Source organism: Gastrolobium bilobum, unplaced genomic scaffold (assembly GCF_033153095.1).
Source record: "Gastrolobium bilobum isolate Gb01-03AN ecotype WA unplaced genomic scaffold, APGP_CSIRO_Gbil_v1 utg44850, whole genome shotgun sequence".
Lineage (NCBI taxonomy): Eukaryota > Viridiplantae > Streptophyta > Magnoliopsida > Fabales > Fabaceae > Gastrolobium > Gastrolobium bilobum.
Window position 1 is genome coordinate 17,483 of NW_026898088.1, and position 13,000 is coordinate 30,482.

Here is a 13,000-nt window from a genome sequence, read left to right on the forward strand (position 1 = left end):
GGGGTCATAAAAGCTTGTTGGCTCGCACAAACTACACAAGAGTGTTTCATCGAAGCGACCAATGTGTATCATTTGCCATTTGGCGGTGGAGAAATTTTGTTTTACTAAAGAAATATAATTGATAGAAAAATAGTGATAAATAAAGTTTGGTAGGAAAATTAAAAAAAAAATTATTTAGTTGATCAAAATTTTACCGGAAAAATTAGGTAGAATTTTTTAAGTCTATGTTTGGTTGAAGGTAAAATATAGATGGAAAAATATGGTTAAATTACCGCAACAACCCTTGACTAAAATAAAATAGGAAAATATGGTTTTAGTTTGTTGTAGTTTTCTCAAACATCAGGGTCATTTTGGTCTTCTTACTTACAATTCTTTTTGGATTTTCTCATCTATCACCAAATACCACTTTGTAGGTGGTATTATTCAACAGTATTTTCTACACACAAAAAACAAATACTAAGCAAATGAGTTCCGTAGCAAATTTTTTTAAAACATGATACCAAACACGGACATCCAAAAATACCACTTCTATTTGCCTATCTATCCTTGACAAAATCTTCTACCAAACACACCCTTATAGTTTTTCGTGATTGGACATAGTTATGTAAAGATATGGGAAATTGGCCCAGGATGCGTGATTTCCTGTCTACCCTTGGTCTTTGATGATATTTGATTGAAATGGATACTTTTCATCGCAATAATCGCATATTGCATGGTTATGATTAAATTTACAAGAATAAGTATTTTTTAAAAGAACGTGGTTCGGTTAACAGTTCAGCTGAAGTTACCGTACGTCAGTATTTAGAGAAATGTCAAGTGATGATTGTAAATATAAGAACTGTATTTCTGAGGACCGTTCATGTTATAAAGTTTATCATTTGTTTCCGCTGTATGATTATTTGTATCACTGATTTAAAAATATTACTGTTATGCGACATGTCAAGGGTGTTACACAGAGCAACACAAATTAAGGAGCCTGTAAGGCTCCCAAATCCTGACAGGTTTATACATTATTTTAATGTATAAAAAATTCTGATGTATAAACTTATATTATACAATTATTACACTAAATAATTAAAAATATCATAATGTATCGTTTAAGCTTATATTATTAGATCTTATACATTACACCAAACATGTCTTATATAAAAGTGACAAATAAAACACAGCAAAAAGGAAAGTAAATAAATAAATAAATAAAAAACAATTCAGAAATTGAACAACAAAACACAACTAGTGAAGACTAATCAAAGTAAAGCATCTTCCGCAGCATATATTAGCTAGAAACTTGTTGGCCCGTTCATTACTTTGGCTTTTCTTTTGGGCCACCACAATGTAGTTCAAGATAAAATGCTAACTGAAACTGACTAGAAAAAAAGGGCTGAAACAGGTGCAAAATAAACACATGGATTACAACTACAACACTGATTCAGAACTTTTCCTTTCGGACCGACCGGGTCAACCCGGGACCTGGTGACTCGGTGGGTTTCCCGATCCGAACGGGTAGTTGGACCGCTCCTGCAGTCAACCCGGATTGGACTGGTTGACCCGGCCGAAATCCGACGACCCGATTGATCCGAGTTATACCGGTTATTCTTTTCTTTTTTTTGGTAAATTTTTTTTGTTGATAAAAACTCTTGAATTAACTCATATTCATATTTTATGATGAATATGATTAAAAGTAAGGTAAAGTTAATAAGGTATTTTAGATTAGTGCAGTTCGTTTATGTAATTTAGTTGCATCTTATAATGATCTCATGAAGTTAAGTGGTGATAAACACGGATGGTCTCATGATCTCATCTCAACCGTGGATATTTTTTTTAGTGTATATTTCATGCATGCTATTTGTTATCATGATAACAGTGACACTTTTTTCTTAGTGTATATTTCATGCATAGTTGCATACTATTAATTTGTTATCATGATTTAATTTATCCGTATCATGTCAAGCACAAAAGGTGCATTTAACTTATATTGCAATTTTAATCCAATATTAAGATATGGTCTAGAGCTAAAAACTTAGAAGTATATAATATTTATTATCATTGAAAATCAATTTATTTTTTGAAGCTCATTGATAGTTTTCTTATGTGAATTTTTATTAATATAAGTAATATTTTTATATTTTTAATATGTGAAAAGTAAATCCGGTTCAACCCGATTAAACCAATGACCTAGTGATCCAATACCTCAACTAGTTCGATGACCGGTCCGAACTCCCCATTAGCTGACGGTCTCCAAAGAAGAACGGATCTTATCCTCATTCTTAGTTAATTGTAAGGAAGATAAATTTATCTTGTGGAAAATATAACCTCTCTGTTTATATATGAAAGTTTATATTTAAGATTTTTTGTTTTTAGTTTTAGAAAAATTAAGCATGCACCTGCGCATTATATCTAATTTACATAATGAGATATGTGTCAATAAGAGTTAATTCACATAGTTGACAATTTATTCGTTACTTAGTTCAAATACACGATCAATTCTAAATTATCCCTATAAAAAATAATTCGCAGGATGTGTAAAAATAATTGACTGGGTACGTTCTCTCATTTCAAATCTGATTAAGTAATTTTGAAGTTATTTTTATTGTTTAATTTTTGAAATTTGAAATTTGAAATTTGTAAATTTTACCATCTGAAGAAGTGAGATAATTGTATAAAACTTGAAACATGTCATGAATTTCCTTTAAATTAGCCTTGATTTATACATAAATATAGATAGATATGGATAGATATATTCTACCATGCTAATCCCACAATGGAGTTTTTCACACCACGTACTTTTATACTATTTGGAGAAGTAAAGATTTGAAATAACTTAGACGTGTAAATTGCACTGATAACCCAGTAATATTAACTTCAAGAATATGTGTTTGACCATTAGGTAAAACAAAAATACAAACCCAGCACTATGCAACAGAAATTAAAGAGATTACAAAAACAATGGCCAACAAAACCCATAAAAAAGGAAAGTAAATAAAAAGATAATTCAAAAACTGAACAACCAAACACAACTTGGGAAGACTAATGGAACCATAGCACCTTCTGCCGCATCTATCAGAAACATGTTGGGCTTCAATGCACTGCAAATTAAGATATAATATAAAATGAAACTGACAAAAATGAAGAAGAAGCTGAAATAGGTGCAGAATAAACACATGGATTACAATTACCGGACTAATTTAAAACAGTTCCATTTTTAGGGTATTCCTCCTAATTAATAGTAAGTGCTAAGCTTCCCATGAGAAACTGCAAGTCGGAAATGTTTATATTTGTGTAGTTTGAGTTTCTTTTGAAAAAACAAAAAAAGTATGTTACTTTTATCAATCAGAGGAGCAGGATACTTCTCATTCTATAAAAACAATCTTCTTTACTAAAAATATCATTGAGGCACAATGAAAGTTAAATTATGGTGCTAAATAATTGCGATTATGAAAGTTTATTGTATGTTAGTTGCCACTTGGATGATTTCGGATACAAGAGATGGGTATGCTTTCAAGTCATTCTTAGTTCAACACTTAATGTGTCACAAAATTGGTTTTTAAGTAAATGAAACTTAAGACGTGCTACTAATTAGATGGCTGCTGGGCTTCTGTCATTGACTAACAGTATTTTCACCTCTAAAGACCATATTATAAGGACAGATTTCTTATAACATTAGTCTTTTGTAGTGATAACAAAACAGTGAAAATTAGATGGCTCTTTTAGGGCAATATCACTAATATAAATACTATTGTGGCTATACCATAGCAAAAGAATCTCACATTTGAAAAGATGGAGAAGGATCCGTTTACAATTTTTTTTTACAAATTACATTAAGTATGACCGGTCATACACTCTTGATTGAAATATGACCGGTCAATATAGTTTGTAAATAAAAAATTTATAAATATAATTTTCAAGATAAGCCAATATTTCCATTAAAAGTAAATTCTAGTAGAGTTAGGTTTCACTGACCTCAACCAGCAGGTGTCTCTCTTTTGCGAAAGTTATTGTACTTTACCATCAACATAACATAAAGTTCGTCACCCACATAATCAAGGAACTGGTAATATGCATGTCTCCATTTCCTGATGAGAAGGAATGAACCACATATACCCCAGAAGCCCACCGCAAATCCAACTCCCATCCCAAGATACAGTGACTCTCTTTCTATGCCACCATCTTCATTCCCTCTGTTTTGGTTTGTATTTTTAGGATTCTCTTCTTGTGTGATACACTTTGAAAGAGGAGCTCCACACAGTTCTAGATTCCCAATAAAGCTTGACGCATCAAAACTTTGAAGTTGAGTCCCTGTTGGGATTTGTCCAATAAAATTGTTGTATGATAATGGCACCAGTAATTAAACACAGAAAATAGCTCAACAAGAAGGGAAATTAATACTGAAAACCTCATATATTGCTGAATAGCTACAAACAGAAATTGCAGCATTACAATGGTGCCATTCTATGGACCTTAATTGAATCAGAAAAAAACAACTATCCGTAAATGAACTACCCGCTTGAGTGTTCCAGATTTTCCCCAGCTAAGAGACTGCCCCTGCCTCAATAGCCAACCTCTCTAAAAGCTCAATACAAATCTCATACCCTTTAACCGTTTCCTCGCACACTATATCTGCTCTCTTTCCCTTGCATTTTCCATCCCCCCTTCCACTAATTCCTCTCCATTCACAGCCTGCCATGTGGCATTTTTTATAACCAACTCTCCCTTATTTTCCTGCTGTTCACGTGCCACTAGTTTGCTCCCTTCCTCCTTTCCCTTGCTGCCCTTCCTTTGATATATCTTCTTATAAGGCTCTATTTGATAACAGCCCACTTGTGGAAGCCCATCAATACCCCCCCCCCCCCTCAACTACTACCTTGTCCTCAAGGTAGAATAGAGGAAATTGATCTTGGACATCCTCCATCATCTCCCATGTACTTTCAGACTCCGGAAGGCCCTCCCATTGAATTAATAACTCCATCTTGCCATTCAGCAATCTTCTGGCCTGTAAGGTTTTCATTGGTTTCACTCTCAACTCTAATTCATCAGACAAACACTTCGGTAGCTGTAACACCGTAGTAGAAGCACAAACAGCTTTCTTCAATTGTGATACATGAAAAGTAGGATGAACTTTGGAGTATGAAGGCAGCTCTAATTTGTAAGCCACTGGTCCTACCCTCTCCAATACTGAAAAAGGACCATAGAACCTGGGACTAAGTTTTTGATTCAGTCTCTTAGCCAAAGATCTAAGTTTGTATGGCTGAATTTTTAAATATACCTTTTCCCCCACTTGAAACTCCACCTCTCTCCGTTTTTTATCAGCCTGTACCTTCATTCGCTCTTGAGCAACTAACAAATTATTTTTCAAATCAGTAAGAATAGCATTCCTTACTTGTACCCACTGATCGACAGCTGCCACCGGAGTGCTGTTACCTTCCAAATGTAAAATGGAAGGAGGATCCCTTCCATACAATGCCTTGAAAGGGGTCATTTGAGTAGATCTATTGAAAGAAGAATTAAACCAAAATTCAGCCCATGGTAACCACTTCGCCCAACTCTTGGGGTGACCGTTAATGAAGCAGCGCAAATAAGTTTCCAATGTGCGGTTGACAACTTCGGTTTGACCATCCGTTTGGGGATGATATGCCGAACTAAACTTCAACTTGGTGCCTGCCAATTTAAAAATTGCTGCCCAAAATTTGCTCATAAATACCCTGTCTCGATCGGAAATGATTGATCTAGGGAACCCATGCAATCTAACAATCTCTTTAATGAATAATTCTGCCACATCTTGAGCAGTATAAGGATGCAGCAATGTTAGGAAATGAGCGTATTTCGTGAACCTATCCACTACTACCAATACTGTATCCACCCCCTAGATTTAGGCAATCCTCCAATGAAATCCATTGAAATATCTTCCCACACAACTGAAGGAATAGGCAGCGGCTGGAGGAGTCCACCAGGCATCAAATTGTCATATTTCTGCTGTTGACAAATATTGCATTCCTGCACAAACTTTGCAATATCCCTATTCATACCTTTCCAATAAAAAACTGCTGAAATCCTCTTGAAAGTCCGCAATGCTCCCGAATGTCCACCCCAAGGAGAAGAGTGGAACTCTTGTAAAATCAAAGGAATACTTGCAGAAGCCTTGGGAATCACCAATCTATTTTTAAACCACAAACAACCTGACCTCACGTGATACCCCGGATGGGATTCACTGTCTAGTAGCACCTCCAACATGATTTTATGAGTCCCCTCATCATGTAAAACCTCCTCTGCTATAGTACACAGATCTGGGCTTGTCACTAAAGTTAATTCCCTACACTCCATTACCCTTGACAACGCATCTGCTGCTTTATTTTCTACACCCGGTTTAAATTGGATTTCAAAATCGAAACCCATCAATTTGGCCACCCATTTCTGTTGATTTTCCATCATTACCCTTTGCTCCGTAAGATACTTAAGACTCCTCTGATCCGTGCGTATAATAAAATGGCGTCCCATGAGATAATGATGCCATTTTTGTACAGCAAAAACAATGGCCTTCAGTTCTCTTTCATAGATGGACAGAATTCGCTCCTTTTCAGAAAATGCCTGACTTAAGAAAGCGATGGGTCTGCCTGATTGCATCAATACTGCTCCCATCCCTATCCCCGACGCATCCGTCTCAACCACAAATATTTCTTCGAAATTAGGCATAGCCAACGTAGGTAACTGAACCATTGCTGCCTTTAACTCGTCGAAAGCAGATTGAGCCTCTTCTCCCCACTTAAAATTGTCTTTTTTCAGCAGCTGTGTGAGTGGTCGAGCCATATGCCCATATCGTCTCACAAATCGACGGTAATAGCCCGTCAGCCCAAGAAATCCACGTAGAGCTTTCAAATTCTGAGGGATTGGCCACGTGCTTATGGCGTCCAGCTTACTGGGGTCAGCCTTAACTCCTCCTCTGGTAATTAAATGGCCCAAATAATCCAATTCTTCTTTGGCAAAACTGAACTTCTTTTAATTCGCGTGCAAATGGTTTGTTCTGAGAATTTCCAGCACAGTGCGCAAATGCCCTATATGCTCATCACTATTCATGCTGTACACCAAAATATCATCAAAGAAAACTAGCACAAATTTTCGTAAATAAGGCTTGAAAACAGTATTCATCAAAGACTGGAATGTTGAGGGTGCGTTACACAAACCAAAAGGCAATACTAAATATTCATAATGCCCCTCGTGAGTGCGAAAGGCAGTTTTCTCAATATCTTCCTCCCTCATCCTTATTTGATTATACCCAGATTTAAGATCTAGTTTGGAAAAAATTCCTGCTCCACCCAATTCATCCAACAATTCATCAATTAAAGGTAGCGGGAATTTGTCAAGTACAGTTACCTTATTAAGAGCCCTATAGTCAGTGCAGAAACGCCAACTCCCGTCCTTCTTCTTCACCATAATTAAGGGACTAGAATACGGGCTAGTACTGGGTCGAATCATCCCTGCAGCAAGCATGTCCTTCACAAATTTCTCAATTTCCCCCTTTTGATAATGAGGATATCGATAGGGTCTGCAGTTTGGAATGGAAGAGCCATCCTTAATGAGGATTCGATGATCACACTCTCTTTTTGGGGGCAATTCAGAGAGAGGCTGAAAGATATCCTCAAATTCTAATAGCAGCTGATCTATTTGCGGTGGGTTCTTGGAATCTGTCAACGTATCCTCCACGCCATAGCCCACTTCTATATAGAATAATTCTGCTCCCTTTCTGCGGAACCCCTCAATTTTCCCAGACGACACTCCACTGCAAGCAAGGGAAGGATCCCCCACTATGGTCACCTCAGTTCCCTTCCACGGAATTTTGAGTCTCATCTCCTTAAAATTGGCTTGTATCTCCCCCAACTCAGCCAACCATTCATACCCCAAGATTATATCTACTCCCCTCAAATCAAAGACAAAAAAATCCTGAGTCACCACCAGTTCTGGAAGTTCCACCGTCACCTCCCTACAACGCCCGCTGCTCACTACCCGGTGTCCATCTCCAACCATAATCATGAAAGACTTCGAAGAATCCACTGGTAATTGTAAAGCTTCTGCTACGTGTGTAGCTATGAAGTTGTGGGATGCTCTAGTATCAATTAACACCACCACGTTCTGACCCTTCACCATTCCTGCTAATTTTAGAGACTTATGTGACGTCAGCCCTACCACGCTATGTAAGCCCAGCTGTACCGTCTCCTCCGTCGTCATCTCCCTCGCCACCTCCTGTAACACCACCTCATCCATTTCGTCAGCCTCTTCCTCTAAAATCATGACATGTAGCTACGGTCCCTGACACACGTGGCCAGGAAAATAGGGTGCCTCACACCGGAAACAAAGATTGCGTCTCCTGCGTTCTTCCATTTCCTCATCGGAGAGTCGCCGGAAACGAGATCCCCGCCGCCCTTCTGTGTATCCCGTCGTTGTCGTTCGCCCCGCGTTGCTCCCTCCACCGCTTTCCTGAGTTCCTCCACGATTAGGGTGAACACTTCCACCCGTACTGCCATGGGACGGACTATTGCTGTCCGTTTGGGTCCCATTAAATTGGGCCGTGTATTGAGGCCCATTCCTTCCCTTCATTTGCGAACCCCCACCATTCCCCTTAGACTCTCTGTTAGGTAATGCAGTTCTGGACCCATACCCGCTATTAAAACCTGAGCCCACACCATTTCGGCCCAACAAGGTACCAGCGCGGCCCAATATGGCCTCCCTCTCCTCTAACCGTTGCGCCAACCTCATCATCTGCGGAAGATCTGCGGGGAAATGCACACGTAAGTCTGCACGGATTTCCTCTTTCAAACCGTTGAGAAATGCAGCCTTCATGATTTCATCATCCGCGTGTTGAAGCGGAGCCGATAGGATCTCAAATTGCTCTCTGAATTCTGCCACTGACCCAACCTGCCGTAAACTCATCAACGCTTCATAAGGATTCCCAGAAGTTGAGTTGTGAAACCTCTCCAGGATTGCGTTTCGGAAACCTCCCCAATCTGCCAAGGGGTTTCTAGGTTCCCACCATTGGAACCAACTCAGAGCCTTACCTTCGAGGCAAATCGAAGCTGTCTCAACTTGCTCTTCCATTGGGATGCGGTTCACCCTAAAATAACGCTCAGCTCGAAAAATCCATCCATACGGGTCTTCACCTAAGAAATAAGGGACTTCTACCCGTCGTGCGCGTTCGTCATTGCCCTGATTATTTGCAGCACCCCCTCCTCGATTACGATCCAGGTTATGACCATTCCCAGCACCACCTCTGTTCTCCATGTTCACCTCACGGTTCTCTATTCGGTTCAACGCAGCCATCACCGTCTCTTGGAATTGAGTGAATCTCTCTTCCATACCTGTCATCCTCACCTCAAACCGTCGTTCGACGTCATCCATTCTATTATCCATTCGAGTACGAACCATAAAGCTCCCCCTAGGACCGGAAGGGCTCTGATACCAAATTAATGGCACCAGTAATTAAACACAGAAAATAGCTCAACAAGAAGGGAAATTAATACTGAAAACCTCATATATTGCTGAATAGCTACAAACAGAAATTGCAGCATTACAATGGTGCCATTCTATGGACCTTAATTGAATCAGAAAAAAACAACTATCCGTAAATGAACTACCCGCTTGAGTGTTCCAGATTTTCCCCAGCTAAGAGACTGCCCCTGCCTCAATAGCCAACCTCTCTAAAAGCTCAATACAAATCTCATACCCTTTAACCGTTTCCTCGCACACTATATCTGCTCTCTTTCCCTTGCATTTTCCATCCCCCCTTCCACTAATTCCTCTCCATTCACAGCCTGCCATGTGGCATTTTTTATAACCAACTCTCCCTTATTTTCCTGCTGTTCACGTGCCACTAGTTTGCTCCCTTCCTCCTTTCCCTTGCTGCCCTTCCTTTGATATATCTTCTTATAAGGCTCTATTTGAGAACAGCCCACTTGTGGAAGCCCATCATATGATAGGTTCAAATAACCGAGAAAAGACAAAACAGCCATGCTTTGAGGAATTTCTCCAGAAAGGTTATTATTGGAGAGATCAAGAGATTCCATATTTTCCATGCCTCCAATCGTTTTCTCTATTTTTCCAGTGAAATGATTGTGAGATAAGTTCAATGTTTGAACTTGAATCAACCCAAATAATTCTGAGGGAATTGCTTCAGACAGGTTGTTATCTGAAAGGTCAATAGTTCGCCTATGCGGATTGCTTAGATACTCATAATCATTCCCTTTTGTAAACAAATCCATTGTCTCAAAGATGGGATTAGAGTCCAAAGTATCCATAACCATTTGAGTCATGTTATAGACACACTGAGGCAAAGATCCTGAAAATTTATTGTTGGCAACATCCAAGTGATACAGAGAAGAGAGATTGAATAGTTGGGATGGAATATCGCCCTCAAAATGGTTAGATCTCAATATCATCATCACTTGTAATTTCTGTGGCATCTTGATTGGTATAGTTCCAGAAAATTCATTTTTTCCAATATCCATAAATACCAATTCCGTCAAATTTGAGAGGTGGACTAAAACTTCACCAGATAACCTGTTACTCCATAAGTTAATATAATACAAAATTTTCAATTTTTTCCAACCAAGTGGAATTGATCCTAAGAAGGAGTTGTAAGAAAAATCCACGCCGAATGTCTTTGGCAATAGATGTGGGAGCCCTCCTTTGAAATTATTATGGTCCAACTTTACATGGGTAGAGTTCAATGTCACGTTCGATAAGTCTTCACTGAGTGAATTATTGGACATATCGAGAAACCAATAATTCCCTGCTATTAAGCTCCTAAACTTATCTCCATCTACGGTTGAAATTCCTGAGCTCGATATATATAAATATCTTAGTGACTTTTGTGTATATATCCATGGTGGAAAGTTGGGACCTGTTTTTGTATTTGACAAAAAAAGGCTATGGAGCTGAAAAAGAGGAATCCATTCAGGATTGAAATGGAATGCAGTCGTGGAATTGCTCAAGTCCAGATATTCTAAATTTGAGAGTTTGGAAAAAGATGTTTCAGATATTGCACCAGAGAAGGAATTAGAGCCAATTCTTAAGGAAACTAAGGATGAGAGATTTCCAATCGTTGAGGGAAGGGAACCAGAAAACAAGTTGTTGGATAGATCAAGGTGCTGCAGATGTTCTAATTGGCTAAACCAATTTGGAATTGATCCTGTGAGGTCGTTCCAAGATAGATCAAGGTTTTTTAAATTTCTTAGGCTTAATGAGCTGGAAGGTATTTCACCGTGTAAATTACTGTCCTGAAGTTCAAGATGAGAGATGCCACTACTGAGATTAAACAACCAGTATGGTAATTCAGAGTTGAAATTGTTGTCGGAAAGATCAAGAGTTACAAGTGAAGTAAAATTCACATACTCAAGAGATGTGCTGATGTTGTTAAGTTTACAATCACTCAATCGTAACTCTAACAGTGAAGGAAGCATAGCCACCAATTGAAGCCAGTTGGTTTCTTTGTGAAGATCGATTCCACCGAGGTTGAGATATTTCAAGGAAGAAAGTGGAGAAAGCCAATGAAGATTATCCTTTTGAAGATTAAAATTGTAGGATAAGTCAAGGTAATGAAGGTTAGATGCAGATGTGATATATTCAAGAGTAGGTGGAATACTTATCACATCAAACTCATTGAAGCTCAAGTCCAAGTAATTCAGAAATTCAAGTTTCAGCAAATATAAGTTAATTTCACCTGTCAAAGGTTCATGAACATCTGTTTGTCCGAGTTCAAGCTTTGTAACTCTGCCTGTAATATTTTCGCACTGGACTCCTTTCCATGCACAACAGTCTTCTTCTTTTGACCATGTGGAAAGATAATTGTAACGATCAATGATGCCTTGTTTGAATAATAACAGTGTACCTCGATCCTTCTCATTGCAACGAAGAGACATGCTTATGTGGAATGTGGTCGCAGATAATAACAGAAGCAAAAGAATTGAAATTTGTGAAGTAAAAGTCACCATGGTTGATGGAACAAGAGAACAAGGATTGATTCAAATGGGCTTGCTAAGTGATGTTTACTTCCCAGTTTGCAATACTGGAATCAAATTATACAGTTTGCAATACAAGGTAACACATCTTATTAAATAAAAAATTATGTGAAGGATGTGATTAATTAATAACCAAATAAAACAATCTTATGCGTCAGGGCAGGCATGTGAAATTAGATGGATGGTGCTGAACTAGAAGACTTGAAAAAAATAAGGAAGACCAGAAATTGTGAAATTTCTTTGAACCTCATGCTTTGAAAAATGTCTTCCTTATGCATGAAGCCATCTATATGATTGTTTGTTGCCAAATTGTTTAAAAGCCATTGCATTTGTATTCTTGTGAGATCCATTTCTTTTTTCTTTTTCTCTTTCAATCTAGTGATATTTTTTAATAGCCGTGTAGTAGGAATAAGGATTGTCAAACCGAAATGAAGAAATGCTTTCTTCCATAAATAATTACTGACTCTCATATAAGCGTGAGACAAGTAAGGATGTTGACAACAATTTCATCTCGTAGAAGTTTCAATGTAACCTTGCTCAAAGTATACAGATTAAAATCAGGTAAAGCCTCTGTTTGATAAATGATATAGCATGGATTTTTTAGAAATGAAAATTAAAATGAAAAAACAAATAAATAAAATAAAATAAAATAAATATCATAATACAGATTGGGTTTCTGGCAAGAATTGGACAGAGAGAATAGGATGAAATGTTTGTTATGCCATGTCCCACTCGATGAAGACACGAGATCGTAGGATATGGAAAGGGAAAATGATATAATTAATGTAAATTTAAAAATAAATTACACATATAATATAAATTTAAAATTCCGAAATAATACAATTCCATGAGACGCAACCAGCCAGGTGACTTGTGAGTGAAATTTTAATGTACCCGGTGCCAATAGATTTGGTTATTTGGTGGGGCGAACCAATAAGAAACTGGCATTTTATGGAAGAAAGCATTTCCGTGGTTATCAGGTGTCATGCATTTAATGA

The 13,000-nt window shown here is 38.0% G+C and overlaps 1 protein-coding gene across 1 annotated transcript; it reads right to left on the bottom strand.

Annotated features, from left to right (window-relative positions):
* Nucleotides 1-3,961: 3,961 nt before the first annotated feature.
* LOC133312766 (receptor-like protein EIX2) lies at nt 3,962-11,975 on the bottom strand. The gene is made up of 2 exons (XM_061514024.1): nt 9,963-11,975; nt 3,962-4,333 (listed from the first exon to the last, which is right to left on the bottom strand). The coding sequence occupies exons 1-2, from the start codon at nt 11,973-11,975 to the stop codon at nt 3,962-3,964; spliced, it is 2,385 nt and encodes a 794-aa protein (XP_061370008.1).
* Nucleotides 11,976-13,000: the final 1,025 nt, after the last annotated feature.

Coding starts and splice junctions, on each gene's coding strand:
- LOC133312766 (XM_061514024.1), bottom strand. CDS start 11,975: ATGGTGACTTTTACTTCACAAATTTCAATTCTTTTGCTTCTGTTATTA. Junction 4,334..9,962: donor CTTTTCTCGGTTATTTGAAC/CTATCATATGAT, acceptor TTACTGGTGCCA/TTATCATACAACAATTTTAT.